The sequence below is a fragment of the Pangasianodon hypophthalmus genome, chromosome 16, assembly GCF_027358585.1.
Source record: "Pangasianodon hypophthalmus isolate fPanHyp1 chromosome 16, fPanHyp1.pri, whole genome shotgun sequence".
Lineage (NCBI taxonomy): Eukaryota > Metazoa > Chordata > Actinopteri > Siluriformes > Pangasiidae > Pangasianodon > Pangasianodon hypophthalmus.
The window spans coordinates 9,535,968-9,562,990 of NC_069725.1; the positions used below are offsets into that span (position 1 = coordinate 9,535,968).

Sequence of the window (27,023 nt, forward strand, 5' to 3'; positions counted from 1 at the left end):
TTTTATTTTATTTATTTATTTATTTATTTTTTTTTAAGAGAGAGAGAGAAAATTATATCCTGATATTTGTTAAGGTCCACTTCTAACATACGCTCATTACCTGATCTACCGGTTGATGTGTTTAGAGAAACACGCTGGTACAGCGTGTTAAGCATATAAAAAAATACTTTGTCCACAACCGCATGCTAGTGCACTTCATATATTTCATCAAAATAGTACGCAACCTATTGCACATATGGCATTCTATAGTGGCACAAATTATTCCTATACACATTAAGTATACTGTTATGCAGGAATGCCATACTACTCAGTACAGTCACACGGGCCTTTAGAGCACTATTTAGTGAGGCGGTAGCGATTTGGGACGCAGCCGTAGATTTTCACGCAGCTGGGTGGGCGGGTCTTAGCAGCTGGGAGCTATTTGACCACGTGACCTTAAGGGCTGGTTCTCTTGTTGTAGCAGCCATCATATCAGCCTAATACAAGTCCTGATTAAAGAAAGCAGAGGAGCTGAGGAACAGGGCGGACAGCCATGGCTTTGCACAGGAATACCGTTTAAAAGAAGCGTCTATAAACGCTGCTAGGCTTATGCTTCGTTTTCGCGTGTAGGCCACATCAGCTGCAGGTAAGTCCCTCTCTCTCGCTCTCTCTCTGTGTGTGTGTTCGGTGCTGTGTACACAAATTGCGAGGCTTTTGTTGAACTGGGATGTGTTTGTGTAGCCAAACAGTACATGGGTCATCCAACAGGCAAGCAAGCGAAAGCCAGTGTGTTAATAGACGCGGAATCATGTTAAACCAGCTCCTGAAAATGGACACAGTAACGCGGTAACGTCACTTTGTTACAGGTTTCTCTGTAAATATAAACAAGTCGAGTGCACGAAATGAGCACTTCCTGTACATTTCACCGGGCCATTTTATTACAGTAACACCTGGGACATTAGCAACAAGGAAATACTATAAACCTAGCTCTGATTTCGATTCATTTAAACGATATAAAACCGAAACCTTTGGCATGGCACCGTCTTTGTTTCATTAGCTAGCTTCCCTGCTAGGACAGGTAAGCGCGGTCACGGAGCGCAACTTGTGCTGCTGGTGAACGCTGCACGGTAGCGTTAAAACATGCCTCCTGTCGCAGGTTTGTTAAATTAAGCCCTCTTCCATGGTAAATATCACACCTGTTCGCTTAATGAGGTCATTACTAGCCTAGATGTATTTTTATAGAAAGGTGTTTTGTCCACGACTGAGTTAAAACAAACCGTTTCTAACACACGGTCATTACCTGAGCTACCGGCTGATGCGTTTAAAGAAACATGTTGTATTCAAGTGCTACGTCGAATACGACAGCTTGGTCAACTTATTACTTAGAACAAATATTACTTTGAAATAGTAACAGCCCATTGGACATATGGTAATTTATATTAGTACAGCACTGTTATGTAATATCTGACAGTGTTTGGCACGGGTCTTTAGTACTCCTTAAACTCTTTTGCGAAACAAAAATGCCGGCTTCGCTTTCGTTTTGAGCAGGGGGACTGGGACCAATGCTGTTTAGTCTCACAGTTCACCATAACCTGCTGTTTAGTACACTTAACCAAGTGAACGTTTTTCTGTCTCAAACTGAGCTTTTGGTGTACAGCAGAACCTGCTGTCATACACAAAGCAGCCTCTCAACTTCAGGGGAAAGTAGTTTACCTCAGGTATCCTGAAGGGTTCTTCAGTTTGTCCCTTTATATAAACCCCTTAAAGGTTTTACACAGAAACCTCCAGAAGAAGGTTTTCTTTTTCAGAAAAAAGCTTTTCCAAGTATAACTAGCAACCCTCTTTAACCATCCAGAGAACCCTTGACAAATCTTTTTGCCTCAAGAGCGTAGGATGCGCCATTGTGTTTCCCGAGGTTTGTGTCGGTTACTGGGTCTTCCAGGTTAGCAGTTGCGTCAGTAACTAAACATCTTCACCACTATCTATAGACCTGATAAGGTGAGGGTGTTTAGTCTTTCTTGTCACTGATAACATGTGTTTGGTTTGAAACGGGGCCACTAGCAGCTATGAAAGACTTTAGGTCTATAAGAGTTCAAACATGGTGCAGTTTCCTTCTTTTGCGCTACAGACTGGGTTAAAGCTTTACTATCTTGAGGATTAGCCAGTCAATATTCGAGGTGCCTTCTGGTTTCAGTCAGTATTCAAGGTGTCTTCTGGTTTCAGTCAGTATTTGAGGTGCCTTCTGCTTTCTGATTGTCTCGAATAATGTGGGCCACACTTCATCACACTCCTGGACACATTCTTTCCAACAGAGTATGATGGTACATTTGTTTTATGCCAAACCGTGATCTTAGTATTATAATTAAACAATACACACAAGCAAGAGTGCGGTTATACTGAATATCAGCACGGCTGTGATTTGACCGTAGGCATGTAGCCGCAGGCTGATAATTCAGCACAACTGCACGATTGCAAGTGTGATTTTGTACAGCGGTTCTACAAACAAGAAATTAATATCCAGTAACTGACATTTTGGACACAATATGGCGAAATATTGTATTATTTTTGCTCCGCTAGTGGAAATAGATCCCAAAGAAGCCACACACACACTTTATAGCACATTGTCTAGCTATCTAGCTAGCTCACATTGATTTGTGCATTTCCACTAAAGGTGCTTCCGGTGCTTCAGGCTTTGTATGATGTTACGAACACTGCTGTAGTAACTGTTTTGAACTAGGAAGTGGAATTTTATATGGCGAATGCTGGCGAGCGGAGTGATGCACACAGTGAACCATCCCAGTGAGGTTATACTAAATATAAGCACTTATGGATCACCACTCGACCAATCAAATTAGTGGACCTGAACTAACCGTTGTATAATATTGTAACTTTGTTGAAAAATGAATGGGAGAAATCCCAAAATGCATCAGTTAAATTACTATAGAGAGTAGTTTTTCTCCACTCTCTCTATACTGTAGAAATAGTATTTGAAAATCTGAACTGCTTAATAAAACAAAGTCTTTGGGGCATGATTTCCACAGTTACTAGTTGGTGTCTGATGGACAGTTTTTCATTGAAATGAGCCTTGTCCCAGTTCATGGTGACATCATGGCATATAACAGAAATCTAACTTCAAGTTGCGCTTTTTTTTTTTTTTTTTTTTTTTTTTTTTTTTTTTTTTTTTTTTTTGAGAGCAACAAACTGGTATAGGAACATTACTTGTATCTAGACTCGGATGTAATGAAAATACAAGCATGCAGTTGCCCTTAAAGAAAGGACAAGCTTTCTCTTGGAAGGACAGGTGGACTTTTAAAGGAACACTTATCTTGAACTTCTGCAGTTTGTGGAAGCTTACAGTACACAAAGATTCAGGTTTGTTATAGGGTTCACGAGCATAATGCAGGTGACTGTGATATCAGTATTGTGAAAGGCCATACTGTAATGACTATCAATGCATTATGTATTGTGCGGGCCTAGATTAATCATATTCAGCCAGATAATTAGCAATTGTTTGATTTTTAAGTGCATGATGCAACCCTGATATGGGTTATTGTCCGTATTTAACTTATTGGCCAACCATAAAAGTATCTTGATCTGCTATTAAGTTTCAGCCCTTAGCAGGAAAATTACCGGTATTAATGCCAGTTTAGAAAACTGCTATGCTGCAAAATTAGGCATGATCAAAATGATAGCACCAAGAGGATCCAGTACTATTTCTCATACTATTTACAACCTAATTCATTATTATTTTTTAAATGTACAAGGTTGGCTGCCTTAACATACATTTTTCCTGTGATCCTTTGGCCTTTAAAGGGGTGTTTTTTTTTTTTTTTTGCGCCTCTACCTTTTACACACATTACAATAAAAAATGACAGTACTAATATTTTTTATCTCAAAGGTGGTGGTAAAAAATTGCAAAATACTAATAAAAATATAAAGATTACAAATGATCTTTTTTTTTAACTTTAGGCCATGGCAGTTTTACTTTAATTAACTTGACTCATGAGTGAGTGGGAAAAGAAGCGCACCCGTCTCAGTGCTCAGTGCTCGCCAAACTGAAGTGCTCTCATGCATTCTAACTTCTCTGCTCCGATCTCAAGAATACCTTTGTGTGCATGCCATTCACAGCACACTGCGGTCATTTTTAAAGACCGTGCTCACTAATAGTGCTCTGCCTTCTCAGGTTAGCAATTATATAATTTAATTGTTTTATTTTTTATGTTCACATAACCTACTTAAGACCGTAAGATGCTTTTTGTGTAAGCTAGGCATGATATCTGCCTACAGTATTGGCTTACAGTGCCTTGCCCTCCAAGCACTTTCAACCTGCACAACTCATCATCCATGTTTTTTAGAACAATCCACAAAAAATATGGCATTAATGCAGGACATCACATCGTTCAACATATTGTAAAGGTTCAGTTCTGTTAACATGAGGGAATACTAGAATCTTGTAAATCTTAGAATATGATTGGCATGAACTAAATCAATATATACATATACATTCACGGTCCACTTTAATAGCAATACGTGTATACCTGCTAATTTATGCAGTTATCTATTGTGTCATGCAGGTACAGGTCAAGAGCTTCAGTTAATGATATCATATGTCAGAATGAGGAAAAAATGTGATCTCTGTGACTTTAACCATGGCCTGGTTGTTGGTGCCAGATGGGCTGGTTTGAGTATTTCAGAAACACCTGATCTCCTGGGATTTTCACTCACAGCAGTCTCTAGAGTTTACACTGAATGTTAGATGTGAGCATTTTAACTGAAGCTCTTGACCTGTATCTGCATGATTTTATGCATTTTGCTGCTCCCATGTGATTGGCTGATTGGTTAACTGCATAAATGTGCAGGTGTACAGGTGTTCCTATTAAAGTGGATGGTGAGTGTATATGCAGTTTACTTCAAAAGTACTTTATTAGCTGTTGTAACGAAGTGCTGTATAATATAAAGGGCATTTTTTTTTTTTACACTATATGTAAAATTATTACTGTAGTGCACTTCCTGGATTTTATATTTCTGATGTGTGTGGAGGAGCATGTTTGGTTAAAAGTTTTTATGTAATGTTACTTTGTGTTTACTGTGTTGAAGTTTCAGTTTCTGATGTCAGCATTGTCAGGCCTGTATTTGGCCTGGCTTTCTGAGTTATGTAACTGGATTAAATTGGTGAAAACTCATTAGGCTAACAAGATTTTGGGGTTCAGTATTCAGCACTCACTGAGGCCTATTGAGTGTTGATCTTCCACTAAGCTGATTTGAGCTCTAGTGCGGTCACGTGTGCCTGTAGCCAGACCTGGTTGACTGCGTATGGTGGAAACGTGTGTTTAAAAGGTAAGCAGACTTTCTCTCCAATGTTTAGTCCACATTTTAATGAGTGTTGATCCTCTGAGAGTCTAATACAGTGGAATTGTGTGGTGAGGCATGCGAAGTCTGCTATGAGGATAAATTGGTACCACAGGCTTTGCTGGAATGTGAAACACAGGGCCATGGAGGACAGACGTGATCGACACACCTTTTATTTTAATGTAGGTAGCTGAGATATTTTGCTCTGTTTTTAATTCATTTTGCTGGAGTCATGGTCACAATGCAACAAAATAAATAAAAACATTTTCTGCCAGGCACATGCATCAGATTTGAACGCCGCATTTGGAAAGCAACTTTTTCTTTCCTTGAATGTGAATCCATGGTAAACTGAGTAAATTATGTGCCCAGTGGTCAGTAAAAACACTCCAGCGGCAAAACTCAATGTCTTGTACTTTCAAAGTTAGCATCAAACTCATGATCAAATATTTTGTTATAATTAAAGTAATATTATATAATACATTTTTACAATAAATTGGGAAAACCATGCAGTTTTCCTAAACTGTCTTTCATCAAGGTCCTAAAATGGTACCATATTATTAATTAAATGGTCATTAATAAAAAGTAACTATTAGAATTTAGACCAGCTGGCTAATTCACAATGAGCACATTCATACATTAAAAGTAGTCTACTATGTTTAATTGAGATGCAGTTACAGAGTTTGACTTGGTCAGGTGCCTGCTCAGGCTATTAGTGTTTTATTCATATTTGCCCAGCAGACAAGTAAGCTCGGCAGGCTAGCAGTCACCAGGTTCAACATCCAAAGGCAAAACCCTACTCACTATTAGCTTGTGCAAAACAAAAGCATTTATTTGGTATGCATATATTAAACAAAATGCACTTCACTGTGGGGCGACGCACTGTGGTGCTGCAACTGTAGTGGCCGCTACTCGATCTGAATCCCACTGCCTGCTGCAATACACACATCAGCTTTTACAAGTCTGATTGTTTAGCTTGCACAGAGAACATACAAGCTGTTCAGAATTTTTGTCATGAGTGCAAGCATGATGTGCTACTTCAGATATGACAGTGACACAGGAATTTGCATAAACATTCGTCTGCTCTAATTACACCAGCTAATTACTTTTTTTTTTTTTTTCTCCCCCCTCCTTAGCCTGGTCAGTTTCTGGGTAGATAAAACATGAAACTCGGTAGCGCACTCGAGGTTGCACTAACAGATTTATGATTTGTCCATTCTTGATTTACCTTACTGCTGTTCATCCATTAATCCACTATATTGTAATCATAACCACATCCCACATAGGCAATGGACCAGGCACTTACTATTTTGCTTCAGCCCAACTATTTGGCTTGTAAAATCTTAATAAAAGTAATAAAATGTATGCAAAAGTTCAACCCCCAGCATGTAGACTATAAATCAACACATGGCAGTGAGACAAAAGATGATAGATTCAGTGCTAAAACTGTGGACCTGACAACCCTGTATACTACTTAAATAATTGCCACACTACAACAGACACTGGATTTTCTTACTTGATTTTGCATATTCAGGTCATATCAGCCACCCCTGCTAAACTGAAATAGCATGAAATTTCACATTGCATAATTTTTATTTAGCAGTTATACTAGTGAAATATTAATCAAGCAATTATACTTCATCAAATGAGGATACTAACTGCCACAGCACTGATTCAATACTGTTTATTGAACAGTCTCATCCTCTTCCATTTGAACACCGCTGTATATGAGAATTCAGGCCAATCTGCATTCTTGAAATCCTGTGACAATTTCGGCTGAATATGCCAGAACTGCTGATTTGTGTTCCACTGTAAATGTGTGAGGTTTCTGTGTAATTATTTAAACAATGGTTTCCCCAAGTTGTGATATTTATATAAAATGATATAATGTCACGATATCGGTATCAGCGAACACGTAATGTTTGATATTAGGCTAAGGTTGATTATTAGTGCTGATATGAAGCATTAACTAGCTTGTGTTGGAATGAATTTCCCTTAAATTTGGAAAAACTGTCATATCCTGCTCCTGAGTGTGTGTAAATTTATGCATAGAAGGCTAATTAATGTAAACAGCTTTGAATCTTATAATTTGCAATGAGATACTGCATTTTTATAGGGGTTGTGTTGTCGAGTTCAAAATGCTTATTTGTTGCAAATGTACGCACAAATTAAATATTTCTTTTAGACCGGTCATTTCATAAAGGCCTAAATGGAGTTAAGGAAATATTTTACACACACTCACATTTTATATCTAAATCAAAAAGGACAGCAAGTCGACCGAAATCCATTTTAAGACAATAAGGCTAGTTGTTCTATTAAGAGAGGATGGGCTGGTCTGTGCAGATGGGAGCTGGAAGCAAAGACAGTGCAAATGGCAGAATTAATATTACTGGAAGAGTTAGCTCATGATGCCCTTAGGACGCAATGGATATTTGGAGACCAGTATGATATAATTCCCCCCCCCCCCTCAGAGAATGAAAAAGTCTGGTCCATTTGCTATAGCATCTGGTCAGTTTTAAAAAAGCTTTGTCATGGTTTGTGCTCCCCTGTTAGCAGAGAAACAGTAATACTTTTTTGCGTCAAACCATTTTCTTTTGATCTCCCTTATACTGCACTGGATGGATGACACAAATTCACCTCTGTATTTTCTCTCTATATTTTGGTCTTTCAGGTGCTGTGACTCCACTGGATGCATTGCTAAACAATATATTTTTTATTCTTGTAAACGTGAGTCAAAAGTACTTCAACTTCTGCCTCAGAGAATTTTTTTCTTTTCTGGCCATTTATTATCCATTTTGCGCTTACCTTTTTGTGACCTTGGCCTTTTTATGAGGTTTTTGGGCATCACCAAACGTAAATCAGCTGTGGAGTGCACGTATCCGGTAATGTACGGGTGATTCATTTATCAACATGCACGTGCGAATACGAAGAAAATCAGCATTTATGAAACTTGTGGAAAACATTTACGCAAACATTTACACACAACTTTACTTGAAGATTGAAGACTGAGGCCACTTGTCACATTTCACCATTTTTTTTCCACCTTAATCATTAGCATTGCTTAATGACCGTTCAGCATCAATGGAGTACTTATTCTGTATCTTGTGTAAAATTCGGAAGGCTTCCTGAGCACATGCCAAATCTTGTTGTAGCTCAGTTGATGGTATCTGGTAAAGTAAAACACCGACATCACCTCTTTATCTCAGCACTGATCTACATATCTGTTGCAAGAATTATTAGGAAATGAGTTTCAGACCAGGCTGTGCTTATCTGCAACTGTTCTTGGCTGTATGGTGATTAATATAACAGACTTGAGGCTTAAGGAGAACTGTTATCTACACTCTGGAAAAAATTTGAGGGATTTCATGCGGGAATTTTTGTAACTATAAAGAATTATAATGTTTATGAGCTGTTTGTGTGTGTGGCTGCAACAGTGGCGGTTGGATTTGGATTGCTCTTTTGGGAAAATGCTGACTTCGCCTGACTGAGACAGTGTGTCTGAAGATCTAGACGTGACACTATCCTTCATTATGTTTCCAAATTTGAGCAAAGTTTATAGCAGATGTGGGTGGGAAAAGTGTCCTGTAGAGTAGGTGGCATGTATCTAGAGGTATTATTGAGTTCTTCTAGTTATTAGCATATTTTACTTTTCACTTGAATTGAACGTGTTCAATCCAAAACTCAGTAACTCAAAAACAAGTAGGTCTTTAAATAATGTCTACTTGGACCTGATGTGATCTGTGAGTGGAAAATCTCAGGAAGAAAAAACTCTAGGGCTCCAATAAGGATTCAAGATATTATTTACACATTTAAATAACAAGCTGAATATCTGAATATTCTGAATATCTGAGTGTCCTGTTCCCTGAAGAAGACCATGGCTGCAAAAAGCTTTAGACTACACAAGTAGTGAATTGTGTATACACAATTATAAATTAAAATAGATATAGATAGAAATAGATATAAATTAAATGTATTATGTCTAATGTATAATGTATAGACATACATTATATGTTATGCATAATACATTTGATTTATGTAGTGTTTTTCAATAACTCTGATAGTTACAATGCAGAACAGATGTTGCATACAAGAAGGTCTGATTATAGTTGAGTACGTAATACACTTGTGCACTTGTGAGAATTATAAAAAAAAAATAGCATGAGTGTATAAGACTGTCACTGTTATAGGGTGTTAACAATCAGCTGCTGTTAGATTCCGTCAAATGTAAACCGTCCATTTACATAAACATAAGATCACTTGCTGTCTTTATGACACTAGGTTATGGAGTATTGAGACTTTGTGGAATTTTCCATTCTTTAATGGCAGCCCTTTTAATAAATGTTGAAGCTAATGCTGCATTGGGATTTCTTTAAGACAGACTTCTCAGCGTCTCCAGCGTTTTGACTGACAGCATTGACGTACAGCTGTATCCTTTTTGATTACCTTAACATTAAATGGTAAAACTGTGTATGAAGCGAAACGTTGCTGGGAATTATAGTAGCATGCAGGGTTATTGTAAGTCATTGGCCTTGTTTTATGGCACCTGTTAGTGAACTGCTGTGACACTTATCTGACATGATTAGGGGTAGGTGATAAGATCTGCTATTGTTATGGCAAGCAATAACATCATAATATAGCAAACCACTAATCATTAAGGAACAGCATGTTTCAGAAAGATCTAGATGAGTTGTTTATAGGGGAAGTCTATAAAACAACCAGTTGTCATTGTGTCTAATCTCGGCTCAGGGTTGCGTGATGATGACTAAAATGATTATTCAGCCATTTTATTCAATATTATATTTTTAATTCAGAATACATCCCTTTCTTTGAAATTCCACCTACACATGGTTTTAAATGAAATACGGTTTGACTCAAATCAGTGTTCACCATTTCAGCAGACAACCAAACTGGGGAAAAAGAAAAAAAAATTATAAATGGTTGGCCAGTCAACTAACTTTGTGAGCTTGCACTATTGCAATCAGTGGCTTTAAACACCTAGGACAAATTAATTTCCCACACGTGAAAGTCATTTTTGCCACATCTAGGACATCTGTATTCTTCTGTTTAGCTTTGGCCTTTTTTCTGGCACAGCTGCATGCTAGTTTGTCTTAATACCCCACAGTGTAGGTTTTAGTCATTATTCTTTACACGCTTGCTCGTGAATGTGTTGATTTTAAAATGTCATTTTCTCTGTAGTGTCTTCATTATTATGTCTCCACCACTAATGATGGTGGATGGCTGCACTATTCACTGCCTCTGAGTGTATGGCTACGGGTTTGGGCTTGCTCTTTTGTGTGTCTTGTTTTTTTGTGTCTTTCAGTTGAAGCTAAATGACTCGATGCCAGTGCTTCTGCGGTTTGCAGCTGGTGTTACTGCTTTGCATGTTCTCTGTGGTTGTGAGAAAGTTGGCTGCTGAGCATCAAGAGAGGATTTTAAATGTGTGGTGAACGTTCTTCCGTGGACCATTAACCTTGTGGAACATGACCTTTCAGAATAAAAATAATAATAATAATAAATATTTTTTAAATAATTTATGTACAACAAATGTTTGTATACACATTCTAACATAGCATTCTAATAGCAGTATACACCCCAATTATTTTATGTACATGCTTCCTGTTAGTGAGTGATATGGCAAATACATTATCACAATACTTAGACATTTTGATAATACATGATTTACATCACAATATTTTGGTTTGCAAATTGAGTCCAGCAAATCTATAATGCCATATTTAAGAAATTAAGGAAAGAAAAATTAGACTGAGTTCAGGAAAGGTCTGCAGGAAAACATCTACAAAAATATTTAGTATGGCAAAGGAGGAAATAGATGGAATTGGTTAACTGCATTTCGTGTAGGAAGGTGGAAGCGTCTTCTAAAAGTATTTTTAGAAAGGTATTTTGACAGTGTAGTGGAGATGAGCACTAGGTTGTTTCATTTTATTTTTCTGACGGATGAAGGTAGAAAATTAAACAATGCAGTGTTTATCTCTGCTACACTTTCAAGTCGGCGCAGTTGAGATGTTTGTACATAGTGTTTATTAATTTTAATACTAGATCACCAATTCATGTTTAAATAACAAAGGGATAAATTGGAGAAGAGTCATGCAAGCACTTCACTTTAATTTACCTCTGAGAAGAGTTCAAAAGCTGCAAATCATGCTTTCAAATAAACATTTTCCCAGACAGTGCGATTCGGTATAATCTTCCTCAGATGAGGCCACAGCCAAAACAGCAACATCCATATCCCAGTCAAAGCATGCCCTTTTATTTATATGGACACTTTCATGCATCAGGGCTTGATGTCTACTAACTAACCTGGACAGCTAATGTCTGCCTACGGGTCTGAAAGACTATGAAAACTCTGCTTTCTGAAGTTTTTCAATCAGCCATGGGAAACAGTTCTGATAACGTATTATGATTTGGTTAGACAGATATTTCTTGAAAAGCGACGGGCAGAAAACACAAGTCTCAAAACTGCTTAGATGCTCTTAAAAATGCATAGATCTGCTCCACTGATGTTGCAACAATTTAGCCTGTCAGTCCATTTTTAGGTAATATGTAGAAGCATCAGTGTGGTGATTCAGCAGCAACCGTCACTTCTTAATGCTGGGTGAAGATGCTTCATCACTTTGGGTGTGTGCCTAAAAAGTGAGCACTTCATTTCAGAGTTTGATCTGACAGTTGTGCCTGTATGTGTTAGCTCAGCGTGATGGCATGGGTTAATTATGACTGCACCCTTTTTGGAGCTGTTGGACTCGTCTAGTGAGGGAGTGTGCAGCGTGTGTGTTTCTCACGGCTGCCGTGTAGGCAGCTGTGCGCCCCAGCGACTATGCTGGCATGTGACTGAATTGCGTTATTGCTTTAATCCAGGGTGAGCCCAAGTTCATCTGAAGTTCAGTGAAAGGACTCCGCGCCTTCAAAAAGCATTCTCGTATTTCAACTGTTTTTTTTTTTTTTTTTTTTTTTTTTTCTTTCTTTCTTTTTCTTTTTCTTTTTCTCCATTTAATAAACACCTTTTTTTTTTTCTTGCCACTGTTCAGGCATGCTTAGATCTAGGAGGCTGTCCTTTTCTTAGAAAGGAGCCTGTTTTTCAAAAGTGAACCTTTTATTCAAACTGGGTTAAAGGTTGGCCATTGTTCAATTAATCATCAGGCTGATTTATAACTAATCAGCAAAAATAGATGCTCTTTTTAAAGACACTTGTGAAACTGTGCAGATGTGCCAGACATTGTTCTAGGATTTACTAGGAGAAAATATTTTCACATTTAGCATAAGGTTGTTATAAATAGATTCTGCAAAAGCTCCTAAAAATGTTGTGCATTCACCGTGAAATTGAATAAAACTAGTTTGACTGGCATGCTGGAGCACACATGATTTTTAAAAAAGGCTCACTCGGAGCAGTTAATTCCTTGTTGTTAATCCGAGTTGCTAGAAAAGTTTTGTTGCAGCACATTTCACAGAATGTTCCTTCCATGGAGTATGTGGTTGGACTAATTGACTCAGGCAGGTAGATGTGTGAGACCTATAAGGAAGTGAGTCAGCAAAACTAGATGCTTTGGTAGAATTGCTTGACATGCTGCTTTTTTTTTTTTTCCCTCCCCATCATAAGCATAGATAAAAGTCTTTTAATACAAATCGGATTATGCAGTGCAGTGAACTCATACAGGCAAAATAAATAAATAAATAAAATGCAGTAGTCCAAGAGCTCTTGTACTGTATTAGTCTGAATCGGAGCAAAATTCATAGTTTTGGTTTGTTGGCTATTTGGCATATAATTAAATAAAATACACAAAAAAGGCTTTATGGTTGGAAAAACTCATTGGTCAGAAGTATAATGATTGGAAAAAAGAAAACAAACCATTGGCAAATCACAAAAATCACCTGAGTGTGGGCAACACGGAGCCAGTGCTATATAAATGAATAAATAAATAACTAGTTTTAAAAATTCTGTGCATCACATCCAGGGTTTTCTCTCTTTGTTCATTTCTCCAAATATCCAGAACACAACTGAGCCAAAGGACAATCTAGCAACTTGCATCTGCCCGCAAGCCAAAATACATGGCAGGTTTGATTCACTCCCTGCAGTTGGGTTGATTCAGAGTCTAATCACTTTCTCGCTGCAGCGTTCACTTGGAAGCGGACTGAGACCACCTCGCTCAGACGCTCTCTGACTGGTTGTTTTGGTCTGCACCTGAGTGCGATTGCTGTGTTCTCACCTGCCCAAACAAACCACACTGATGTGGAAAATACACCCCTCTCTTGCTTCACACAAACCTCCAATCACACAAACATCTTTTCTGTATTATGCGATCATTCTGAAATAAAAGTTTTGAATTTTTGCATGTGCTACTATTACTTCTCCATCTGCTGCAATCAGTCCCTCATTTGCATAAACTGAAGTGAGGCATTAAACTGAAGCTGACAGACTGTAAGTGAAATGCCCTTTACTCAGTGGTTTGGGCGAGGTTGTAACTTGTACTAGACTCAAATTGTGTGTTACTGAAAATGGCAAACATCACAGTTTATTAGCACAGATGTGGTATATTGGGTATTGGTTATATTCTTTTTGATGAGTTAGCAAATGGTTACAACATTAAGAGAAAAACAAGCACTTGAGCAGTTGCTACAATCAAAACGGCAAGTATATAAACACTCCTCCTTTTCCGCTGTAAAAGAGACTCATTTAGGCCACAGAGTAAAGGAAATGTGCTGTTTGCTTGCCACTTTACCATGTCTGTCCAGGTGGGACATTTCTCTTTACACCATGAATTGCCATCATCTACCTTCCCAGTCTCGCACTCACAGTTATCTGTAAGATGCCTCGAGTGTGTGACTACAACCTGTCTGTGCTACAGTCCCTGTTTCAGCTTTGTGCTGCACTGTTTGAAAGGCAGTACTTCTGCAACTGATGTTAATTATAATAATGTGGTCAGATTGGCTTTGCACTCTTCCTCCACTCCCATTCTTTACTCGGTTGGTCTTCATGTCCATTACTTTATTAAAAGCACGGCCAGTAGACTGCTTTATAGAGCAAAGTGGCACCAATTTGGCACATCATCCTTTAATTTGGTTCCAGGAAAGCCCCTATTAGCATCAGTATTTAAAATGTGGTCTTGGTGGTTAAGACAAAAGCTGCCAGTGTTCCCCAGACCCTGCAAATCCACATAGCATCTTGTGCATTTCAATCAGTTCCCCACATACAAGGCCAGACGCTATGACCAGCAGCAGGAGCCGCAGCCCTCAGGTACCAAAATAAACCTGCCGAACAGCATGGTGTCACTTCCATGTGTCATGCTCTCCCACTCAGACGAGCTCCTTGGCCACAATACTTCTGGCACGTTGTCGTTTTGTTTGGGAATCTTCTTTCAGAATAGTTTTATAGTTTATATAGTTGATAGACTTTTTTTTTTTTTTATTATTGTAAGTTTCCATTTAGCTGTAATGAAAGGGAATGATTAAACCCTTGAGTTGCAAATTAACATGTTTCTTACTTTTTAAAGGTTGGACAGCCATTAAAAACGCTATTGTCTGTATTTGCAAATTCGCCACCCACTCACTTGTTTTTTTTTCTCCCTCGGTCAGGCCATCACCGGAGAGGCATGACCCATTTAAATGGTTGTTTACTTGTATCAGAACAAGGACCAAGATGCTCCTCAATGAACTCTTGTCTACAATTCAATTAGGACTTGGCCCCTTGAGCGGTCCAGTATTTAACACAGAGGGACTTGGTTCTCTTTATGTCTTTGCTTTTACATAGATCTGTTATGCATTGTGCGAAGAAATTCTGCCATTGCTGCGTGTGTTTATATATAGAGTAGGACAGCGGATAAAGATATCGTAGCCTGCACTGGTAAATGTAGACTCCCTATATAATGAGGTTTTGTCATCTTTTTCTGCCACGGCCTGTCTGGGAGCCAGACAGAATATTGCTGCTTGCGGCTTTTCCTGAAAACAACACAGCTGCATATTATATATTTTTAAAGCCAGACATGTTATTGCTTTTCCCGTTATCTTCTGCCTAGACAAGTATGAAAGAGGAAATGGCTTGCCTTCTCTCCCCCCCTTATTTCCTACTGAAAAAATTGTGGTGACTGTGCTGAATGTGGTAAGCAGTAGTGATTTATGTATGCACTGCCTCATCATGTGATGTAATGTTCAGTGAGAAATCCCCCAGACACATTAACTGTAATATTCACAAGGAGGACATGTGAATAGCAAGATTCTCTGAGGGTACACTGCTTTCATTGCATTTTGTTCTGAATTAAGTCTCAAAGGAGTGTCAATGTGAATCTTAGTAATTTATTAGTATTAGCCATAGAATCCAAATGCGAACACCAAATGCGAAGAGTAAAATCCCAATTATTCTTGAGACAGATGTGCATAAACTTTTTCCTTAAGACTTTGCATTGAGAATAGCAGAACGCACCTGAAAATTATGAAACCACGTTGGTTATATAACACCTGCCTAACACACATTTGCACATGTGTGGCTCAGAGGAACAGACAGTTCGCGTCCACGTTTAACATTTCTGTTTGACTTCGAATGCAAACATTAGTAATATTTGCCTTGTTCTTCTTTGCTTATCACAGGTGGAGTAATTGGTGCCTAATTTGACCTGGTCTTGTGGCGCCTCTTGATCCAGAAGCATCACGACTCTTGAGGTCTGTGGCGGGGCCGAGGTGAAGGAGCGGAACCCCGGCCATCTTTGCTGTTTGCCATTCCTTGCTGGGTTTTGTGGAGGGAGGGAGACTCAAGGCACCATCTGAACCACCCAGAGCATGGGGCAGAAGGTTCCAGGGGGCATAAAGACCGTGGACATGCGGGATCCCGCGAGCCGGCCGCTCAAGCTGCAGCTACAGGCCCTTGACTACAGCAAACCACCACGGTTGGACATGCTACTGGACATGCCACCTGCCTCCACCACGGTACAGGTGCAGCACTCGTGGAACAATGATGACCGGTCGCTTAACATCTTCGTCAAAGAGGACAACAAGCTTATTTTCCATCGGCACCCGGTGGCGCAGAGTACGGACGCCATACGCGGTCGTGTTGGCTACACACGTGGCCTTCACGTCTGGGAGATCTCCTGGGCCCTGCGTCAGCGTGGCACTCATGCTGTAGTGGGCGTTGCCACTGGGGAGGCCCCTCTGCACTCGGTAGGATACACAGCACTGGTTGGGAACAACAATGAGTCCTGGGGCTGGGACCTGGGCCGAAACAAACTCTACCACGATGGCAAAAATCAGCCCAGCAAGACCTACCCAGCCTTCCTGGAGCCGGACGAGACGTTTGTTGTTCCAGATTCGTTTCTGGTGGTGCTGGACATGGATGAGGGCACTTTAAGTTTCATCGTGGATGGACAGTATTTGGGGGTGGCTTTCCGAGGACTGAAAGGCAGAAAACTGTACCCTGTAGTAAGCGCAGTTTGGGGACACTGTGAAATCAGAATCCGGTACATCAATGGGCTTGATCGTAAGTACTAAATTTTTCTGGTTACAGTTTAGATGTAGTACTTCATTGTTGGTTATGTGGTTTGTAAAATCTTGGAATGGTTTCTATTGATGCTGTCAGTCTATGGAAAATTATTTTCAAAACACATCACAAAAGTGACATCGCAGTTAATTCTCGCAAGTACCAGAGAAGTTATTTTTTAGTCTAGCCACTGTCTGTTTTCCACTCCACTTTATTGTTCCACTGCTGATATGGATCTGCTCTGTAAATATGTACTCACCCCTGGTTTATTTATTCTTCTTTAATGATTAGTTTTTCCACCTAGTTTGTTGCCTGTCATGTGTTTAAGACTCATTCTGTCATCGTTGTGAAGGGTTAGCAATGAATCGTGATCTGATATTCAGCGTCATTATTTAAAATGAATCCAGGGGCTATTTCTATGTCTTTAACAAATCCACCATATGCAAAATTCATGCTAAGCCAGATCTCATGAGTCTCATACTTCTATAACATGCCTACTGCTCCAGGAAGCTTCTGTAACATGACTTTACCCAATGACACACATACAGGTCTGTAAACCTTTTGAAAATAATTCCACGCCCAAGGTGTGTATAAATAAACCACTTAATAGCTTAACTCTGAGGTGGCGAGCTGAGCTAACAGGGAAACATTTTAAGTGGGTGGTGTGATGACTTGTTTCTCATTTACAAGAGCTGCAGTATAAAATGCAATTTCTGTAATGAGGCCCTGTAAATGTACAGTGGCGCTGCCATCTTGGATTAACCAGAGTGGAAGCCCTCAAATCGAAGCTGGGATGTATCTGGGGAATTAGCACCAGTAATAAAGCAGCATGCACCGAGCTTGCGTCTTCAGTGCTTTAACAGTTACTTAACCTCTTGATCTGGTGAAGTTAACTGAACTGGTAAAAACATGCCTGGCTACCAAACGTTTTATCGAGTGTGTGGCTGGATCTGGCTGTCAAGTCCCACAGCCTGACTTTAGCTAGAACTTTACATGCTTTGTTTTATTTATTGTAATAAAATAACCTTCAAATTTAGGGTCAAGTTTGAATTTGAATATAATTGAATTGACTATTGTAATTACTAAGATGGTGCTTAGTTTTTCACTAAATGTCTTTTGAAGTGGTACAAAAAAACCCCTCATGCTCAGTCAAGCTTTGCTCTATGATATTTGAATGATGTCATCGCAGTGTGGTCCAATAATGTGAGAGACGCAGCTGAGTACGAGCAGTCTAGCCAGTTCTCAGCACTCTCCCATAAACACCCTGTTTTTCAAAGGAAACAGTCTCCTGACCACCAATTGCGTCCTGTCTAATCAAACCCATGTCCGTCATCCCACTGGTGCTTTGTGCATCCTCAGACGGTGAAAAGGCTCTCAAAGGGCCTCCCTTCAGGGGATCGAGTGATTCGACGTGGTGTAGGAACATTTTAATGGTGGTCTGACTTCAGGAAGATGCTTTTAATGCAGCCTTAATGTGCCACATCAGCTCAGGATGCAGGTGTTCGTGTGTTTTTCGTCCTCTCCCGTGAGATTAGCTGGCTGAGAGAGCACAGCCAGTGCATTACTCAGCCTCTGGAGTCACCGGCCTTGGCTTACAGAGGATCCAGGCCCTGTGTCATAGCATTTGTAATGTGTTTCCTTCAGCACCGAGTGAATTGGACAAAAGCCTAAACGTGCTGCTGCTTATATATAATGTTTCCTTCTCTAGAGTGCAGTTTGTGACGTTATGAAGTAAGCGCCGTGTAGCAGGTGGTACAGTGAGAACCAAGATGAAACACAGATGATGTAGCGGAAACAGACTAAAAGCCTTATTTTGGGGGGATTTGTTCTTATTTTGAATTTGTGTGGGTTTTGTGGGATTGATTTGTAACGTTCTGTTTTTTCTGTTCGTCCCTGCAGCTGAGCCCCTGCCTCTCATGGACCTGTGCAGACGTTCAGTGAGATTAGCATTGGGCCGGGAGCGACTGACTGAAATACATGGACTTCCTTTACCCGCCTCTCTCAAGAACTACCTGCTCTATCAATGATAATAGGAGTGCCTTTACTTATTGTAAGGCGGAGCGGCTATTCTCTCTGGGATGCGTTTTTTTTCCTTTTTTTTTTTTTTTTTTTTTTTTTTCTTCCCCCTGACAGACTCGTTTTCTTAATTGCTTTTCTCCTCACTTTGGATTTTGGTACTTTGGGACTTTTGTTTTTACACCAAGGACACCTTGGTCTCACATTTGAAGTGTTTACGGTCATGTTTTGCGTCCACTTTTTAAAACCCTTGTTTTTGTGGCTTGCTTCAGTCATATCATATACTGAATACACAATTGGAGACGCACTGAACCCTGTGACACGAGCTGTCCCAGAAAAGAACAACGTGTCTGCATGGCTGGATGGAAAAGTGCAACGAGTTTGAAACCTCAGCTGTTTGCCATGATGGTTGCCTCTTTTTGTAGTTTCCTTTTTCCGCCATTCCTCAGACTTTTTAATTAGAACTACATGGAGACGTGTGACAGGTTTAGCTTTTTGAATGCTGGATGTTGAATTGTAATTGGTATACTTGGGCATCAGTGATGTACCTGCAAACCTGGTTGAGCATGAATTTATTGAGATGTTTTTAAAGTTTTTAATCTCCTATTCGTTTCTTTCCCTCTCAGGATTGGCAGGAGAGATGTGACTGAATGTGAGGTTCAAGACAGAGGGCTCTTTTTTAGCAGGATGCAAATACAAGTTGACTCATTGTAGCAGACTGAGTGCGTGGCAATGGCTTTCCCCCTTTCCTCTTGGCGGGTTAAAAATAGCCTGGTGTTAGCTCTAGCAGCGCTAGCTGTCTGGCTTGGGGAAACGGGATTTGACCTCTGTGTGTATAATGGAGGTTGAAAGGCTAGCACTTGCAAGACATTACACAGCTAGCATGTTCTAATTGCCTGCCTCGTTGCTCCTACAGCCAACATGTCCTTTCCTCAGTTAACACTGTAATATCTGAAGTGCCTGCCCATGGGAACTTTGAGATTAGAGAAAGAGCCATGATTTTAAATGAAAAGAAGGATGGCATCACTGTGAAACTCTGCAACATTCACGAACAATAGTAAAAGCAGCAGGCTGTTTGGCTGTTGGTTCTTTTTCTTTTAATATTTACCTTCCAGTCAGTTTCTCTGTAGTTGAAACCAACCTTTAATTTTGGCATATTTGTGAAAAATGCTGTTTTTAATCTGAGTCAGTGCTGAGAAGAAGGGGTAATGGCCTGGAAGTGTGAGTTAAAAGTGCATATGTTGTGACACTACTGTACCGTGCCTTGCCCATGAGCTAACCATTGACTCCCCTGGTGTCGATGGGGGAAAATTTGATATACTGATGAGGAAACGTTCAAGTTTCTTTGCCCAGCCCATTCTCAGTTTACTGCATAATCTTGTTTTAGATGTGCAAATGTAGTTTCCTGTCTGGCATCCAGCTTGCTGGGTGATGTTCAGCTTTCTGTTCTTGTGTCCTTCCTGCCTGCAGACCACCATCCTCTTTGTATTACGTGTTGTAGATAATGTTGACTATCTAATAAAGTTTATTATGAATGAGTCTTTTCTCTGTTTTTTTGGCTTTAAATTTCATTTATTTTTGTTAAAGCATACATGAATAGTCAGTGGAAGGCCAACATGATTTTGTGCCTCTATTTTTTTTTATTTATTTATTTATTTATTTTTTTAAATGAAGATTGAGTCTTGAGAGAGAGCTGGTTATAGAAATAGGCGTAAAGATTAGTTAGCTTAAATCTGTTCTAATTATTCACGATAGACTACATTTGGAACAGATCACTACATTAGTGATGATGCAGCAAAATACAAATTATGAGCAACTATAACTTGGTGTTTGGTATCAGTGAGTTAGCAAGGCAAAGCCATCTCTGTCCTTCAAATACAAAAAGACCTCAATATAATGTTTAATTTTTGGCATCTGCATCAAGTTATTTACTGTTAACAAAAAAGTGGACTATTTTGGACTTTTGTTCAACTAAGTGCACCACGACCAATGGTCTTAAGAAAAAAACACAGTGGTATGAGGAAGCAAGGGTGGGGCTGATTTTTAAAATTTTTTTTTTTGTAGCCCAGACTGTAGATTCATGCAGCTTATCAGTGTCAGTCGATTAGGTCAGGTGATTACACAGAGTGAAACCCTCCCTAAATTTGGATTGAAGTTTTTTTTTGGCTGCCTTCTCTGACACATAGGCTACATAACGTCATCAGCAGTGATTGAGACGGCACGTGTCAATTACAGTCTCGGCTGTAATGAATGTGAATAAAGTGGATTATTAACTGTTATCCTTTCAACAAAATATGTTTGGAGGAGAAACTAAAAGTAGATAGACTAAGCACACATTGTCCACAAATTACACAAAAGCACAGACAACAGAACCGTAAGTTTAGTGTTACTGCCTATCTGTCTTTAAGAATGTGTGTATAATAGTTTGCTTCACATCATTCTTATTATACCATTGATAAGACCCTGTGATGTAATGCATTGCTCAACCTTAATAATTTCATTGTCAAACTTTGATGCATATTAGATTTTAGGCCTCCCATCCCTCACTGCCTATTACTATACTTGTGTCAGTTCAGATTGGTAGCAGTTTTAACAGCCAGTGCCTGTTTCCTTCCTGAAGTCTTATTCCTCTGCTGAAAAGCCACTATCTTAACACTTGTTCTTTGTACTTGAGCTTGTCTCTAAACATTTCGTCCACTTCTCACACACACGTAGCGGAAACTTTATCTCTAGACATAACATTTCAGAAGCCTTGTAAGAGGAACAGGGCAGCGCCGCTCTACCCGGTCACTCTGTGACATTTGATTGGTTCCCGCTTGCTTTGTGGCTGCTCTGATGTAATGGAGCGCTTATGGTGAGCTCACTCCTGACTCTTAAGGCAAATGAAATGCTGCGGGTCATGGAGAGGAGTTCATATCATGTTCCTGACGTCACTTTGGTTGCCATGGCTGTGTGTTTTGCATACACAGTGCGTGCTGCTGCCTCGGTATGAAGTCACTCATCTCAAGTATGCAGCTTGGCGGGAACACTGCACTGTTTGGGTGTCTGGAACAGTACATTCCTGCCTGTGCTATTCTCCCAGAATGCTGAAGGCCAGGAGCATCTGCACACACTTTGAGGAGAAAGTACTTCTTACTGTTTCTATTCTAGAATGAACCTAGCTGTTAAGACTTAAGTGGACAGGTGAACTGCTTATTTGTGTGGAAAAAATGTATTATGTCTCTGGTATAAATGTTTTGACTTTGTATAGCCGTTTAAAACATATGGCATGTTATTGTCTGATGCAGTTCATCAGAAATAAATGAACAGCTGAAACCCTAAAATAGGGCTTTGAGCCAGAGCCCCCAGTTGCCCTCTTCTGTTACAATAAAAGGTTTTATGAAGTGCCCTGTGTCTCACTATGTGCTATGATGGTGGTAAAGACAAATGCGGCAGAGCTGAGATTTTGCTTTTGCAGCTGGCCTACAGTCTGTGTTTTGTTCCTTAAATCGAAGGCTTACATCTCCTCAAGTTTCTCTCCCAAAGGTCCCAAAAGTATCCTTCCTAGAGTTTGTGTGGGTGATTGCTGTGAGATTTTGAAGATTCCCTTTTTAAAAAAAAAAAAAATATAATTCATGGGAGCAAATATAGCCTGTAACCTGGCACAGGTTGGATGTGAATTTCTTCCTCCTCCACTATTTGTGCATGCAGTTATTACTTTGAGAAACCATTGCATTTTTTTCCACAGTAAGAACCAGTACCAGTGACCAGGACTTCAATATGAGCAAAAAATTTGCAGTGTCCAGCAATAGCATTTTTGTACACTGTCAGTCGGTTGGGCATGTGGATGAATGTAAAGGACACAGACACACTCATCTTTCAGGATGACTGCTCTAGGGTGCATGTTGTTCGATGAACGTGATGGAACACTGAGACACATTGACTAGCTTACCAGACCTCAAACCTAGAGAAAACTTATGGGGCCAACAGAGGTACCATGAATTCTAGTGAAATGCTGGTCCAGTCAGTGGAAGAGCGGGCTTCCACTGGGAGTATTAGGGGTAAGAAATGACAATTTTTCTTGTCTGACCACAGTGTCAACACCTTATGACTCTTGGGTAATTGTTGTCCAGTAGATTATGTTTAGCTCCAGTAATTACACGCTGTCCATGTGGCAAGCTTGAAGTGAAAAATATGTCTAATAGTAGGGAGACCAGCCATTTTATTTCTTTTTGAAACCTAAAGTATCTGTCAGGCTGGGGTTTACAAAATTTTGTTTTACTTGTACTGTGGTATCAAACATAGACTACCTTTCAGGATTAGCACTGTTGTAGGGTGTAGGGAAGTGGAACGAGGTGTTAGGAAAAAAATGACACTAATGTTTTGTCAGCGGAGCTTGGTTAACTCTATCCGTTAATCTGTCATCAGTGCAAAATCGTTTGTATACACACCTGGCTCTCCAGTGGACTTGTTCACACTGTCCCTGATACAGCTCTATGCAACTGATCCATCTAGATGTGTTTAGTTTCTATAGCACACCCAAACACAGCATTTTCAATAAGCAAAAACACCGAGGAATGTTGTATAGAAAGCTGTCGAAAGATGCTAACACTGTAACTGTCTCCTGTTTAGTCTGCTGAGAAGAAATCAAATCTTGTTTACATTCAGATGAAAAAAACGTCTGGGTCAAAAGCAGCCTCCCAACCAGCAGTTACCGAGTTGCACTGTACAACAAGCTGAATAAGCTTGTAAATGTTTGTACAAAGACATACCTAGCTGAGCTGCCTTACATGTGGTCTTCCCTGGGCCTCACACACATCATGAAGAATGAATCTGCCCCAGTGCACTATGGAACGCTGTTTTGTTTAAACACACTTCTGGCTTTTACCATTCCATTGCACAGCCATAAAAAGAGTGCGAGTCGAAACCCTAAAGCACAAGTATACAGGAAGTGCGCAGTTAGTGTAAAAACTATCCATTTGTCTACTCTTTTAGCAGCTTATTCCTACAAAGATCGTAGTATGGGCTAGAGTGTATAATCTAATGTTAATATTGTCTAAAGGAAGTAAAGATGGACTCATAAGATCACTGCAGTGAGAGCACTGCAGGAAAATACACTCCGGCAGCCCAGCTAAGTTTAGCTCCCTGACCTGACAAGTAAGCGTGATGGCAGAGCAATATGACATCCTTTTTAAGGGCTTGCTGTGCCTGAACACCAGAGGTGCTATTTCAGACACTAATGTCATGGGTACTGTGGTCGTGTGTGTAAATATATTATTGGTCATCTGAGCAAGAAGACCTCCAGGAGCAAATGTAAATGACTTACAGGAAAACAAGCAAGAAAAGCACATGTAGATTTCCAGTAGATAGTTTGAAGGTGAAGGAATAAAATGCTAAGTCAATATTGCTTCCAGCTGTAAATAACATGAATGTTCTTAATGTTTAGGAGCTCAAGAGGGGTCAAGGATACAAAAAATAACAAGCATTAACCACTTCAAGGTGCTGAGAAACAGGGAATGAGGCGTATCAGAAAATTTCTGCACAGAAACTGGCAGGAGAGCTTTTTTTTTCCTCTCTTTTTTTTTTTTTTTTTTTTAAAATTGTATCACTGCCAGCAATGATCTATGTGCCCTGATTGAGATCTAAAAGCACAAGAGAGTGGGAATGTGGGAAAGGTTTGTGTGAACAGGCTGTCCCAGCTGTAGACATAATGCCATAGTCGACCTGGAACTGCTGGCGGGGAATGCAGTGTACGGATGAAGGGTAATAAGTTACCCAGAATTCAGTAGTCCAGAGGGGAGCATGAAAGGGTCATCAGCTTCCAGAAGGCTTATTCCCAATAGTGGCTAGTAAATTCACATGTACACTTTGTTGTTCTATAGTGGGTGTAAATTATATGCAATAATATAACACCATGAGTGCTACAGTCTGGTTCAGTTCAGTCGTGGTGTCTGACCACCTCAAATTAAAAGCTTTTCTAAGGAATTGCTCCATGTGGGGCTTCACTAAGTGCACTGATATTTCACAAAACCACAGTGTCAACACCTTATTGCTCCTATAATGGCAATCCGTGTTTGGGTGTCTGCAGGCACAAAAAAAAAAAAGAGTTTTGACACCACATATCCATCACGTGTCCTGGCTACTATTAGCTCAGGTTATTATATTCTGTCCATGCTGTTAGCTTTGAGTGAGAGATCTGTGTAATACTAGGATGACAAGATGTTCTGTATTTTTTGGTTCTCTTTAATCACTGGTCCAGTTTATATTTTTGTTGGTTCCATGCATGACTGGTATAATAATAATAATAATAATAATTATTATTATTATTATTATTATTATTATTATTATTCTTAATAATAATAATAATGATAATAATAATAACATTATTCCTTATTATTATTCCAGATTCAGTCCCCCTTTGCTGTTATAATAACCTCCATTCTTCTGGGAAGGATTTATGCTAAATTTTGGAGCGTGGCTGTGGGCATTTGTGCTCATTCAGCCACAAGAGCTTTAGTGAGGTGAGACATTGATGTCTGTGAGGAGGTCTGGGGCACAGTTGGAGTACCAGTTCATCCCGAAGGTGTTCAGTTGGGTTGAGGTGAGGACTCTGTGAAGGCTACACGACGACTTCTACTCTGACCGTGGCAAACCATGACTCACTTTGTGGCGCAGGGGCAACAGGTTTAGGCTGCTTAGTTCCAGTGAAGGGAAATTGTAATGCCACAGCATACAAAGACATTCTAGGCAATTCTGTGCTTCCAACTTTGTGGCAACAGTCTGGGGAAAGTCCATATATGTGGGTGTGATGAGCAAGTGTCCACAAACGATTAGCCATATAGTGTGTATATATAAACAAAATGACAGAGGTTGGATGGCATGTCAGAGCAAAAGCAAAGGACATAGGAACCATAAACAGGAGCAGGACACCATGCACAGCAGCATGGGGAATTCAGATGCAAACAAATTTTATTCAAGGTGCTCAGTAAAATTTTTAATTAAAAAAAAAAGAGTTCAGTGCAAAAGTTTTTATACCCTTAGGTTTCTTTATGATCACAAAGTTACAAAAATAATGTAATAATGTAAGTCATGATATACAATAGTACAGAAATCAAAGGAATACCATTTCAAAAAATTTTCAGCTCCCTGTCATGATGTGATCTAAATATTTTCTAACTTGTATGTCCACATTTTGGCTCCCCAACCTGTTTTGTATCCTCTTTTGGATCCTCTTGGGCCTATGTTGATTTTACCTTATGTTTTTGATTGCAGTCTTATTGCAGGATACACCCACATTTCATTTTTATCTTCTTTTTTTTTTTTTTTTGGAAATAAATTGCAAAATAAAAGTACGTTCTGGGGATGCACACTTCTGCACTTAACTCTAAATTCCTCAGCAAGGAGAATCTACAGCAAAAAGCTGAATAACAATAAATCTAATGAACGTTTATGTTGCTTGCACCCCCCCAACCCCCCCCCCCCCCCCCCCCCACACACACACACAAAAAAAAATTACCAAAAAAATACTGACTGACCTCCATGGTTTTAGAATAGACAATGTGTTCTCTGTAGCTTTATTGGAATGAATATTATCATAATGGCATACGAGTATATCTTGTTTTAAGCTAAACATAATTAACAAAAGTATTAGAAAAGTAATAACAGAACATAATTCACAGCTCTACTGAGCATTTAATGGAACACTGATGAGGTTCATTGGGGTCAGAGTGACGAGTTTAAGGTTAGGATGGGTGTTTGACTTTGTCTTGGCATGTCGGCACTCTTGAATCACATTGTGTTATTGGCTAGCCTTTTGGACCTCTTTGTCCTGAACAAGGAGATCTGTCTGCAGGCTTGAGCTCTTAAAACTCATCACTGTAGCCAGTTGAGACAACCTCCTCCAACATCTTGATTTGTCCATTATATTTATATGCCCTTGTGCTCTTGTAATGCAAACATCTCAAGTTTGTATTGTAAATAAGGATAAAAGTATGGAAATTGAAAGTTGTTATTGAACCTACTTCAGTTCATATAATAAAATTTGATTGCTTCCTGTGAATAAAACCTGAACTGACATGGTACCCTGTTTAAAAGTTTAACAGTAAAGCTTTTTTGTAGAGAATATGTCCTCTTTGGTAATGTTCCCATAACCACGGCATATAAACAGAATCCTGCTGGAAACTGAGGGGAAATCCAGAGTGCTCACCTCACCTCCAGAATTTGTCTA

General features: G+C 39.6%; 1 protein-coding gene across 1 annotated transcript; it reads left to right on the plus strand.

The window, feature by feature from the left end:
* Positions 1 to 431: 431 nt before the first annotated feature.
* On the plus strand, positions 432 to 20,355 carry spsb1 (splA/ryanodine receptor domain and SOCS box containing 1). Its single transcript, XM_026921378.3, has 3 exons — positions 432 to 625; positions 15,919 to 16,801; positions 18,701 to 20,355. Exons 2-3 carry the CDS (start codon positions 16,108 to 16,110, stop codon positions 18,826 to 18,828), a joined length of 822 nt encoding a protein of 273 aa, XP_026777179.1. The 5' UTR covers positions 432 to 625; positions 15,919 to 16,107; the 3' UTR covers positions 18,829 to 20,355.
* The last annotated feature ends 6,668 nt before the right edge of the window (positions 20,356 to 27,023 follow it).

Coding starts and splice junctions, on each gene's coding strand:
- spsb1 (XM_026921378.3), top strand. CDS start 16,108: ATGGGGCAGAAGGTTCCAGGGGGCATAAAGACCGTGGACATGCGGGAT. Junction 16,802..18,700: donor GTACATCAATGGGCTTGATC/GTAAGTACTAAA, acceptor TCGTCCCTGCAG/CTGAGCCCCTGCCTCTCATG.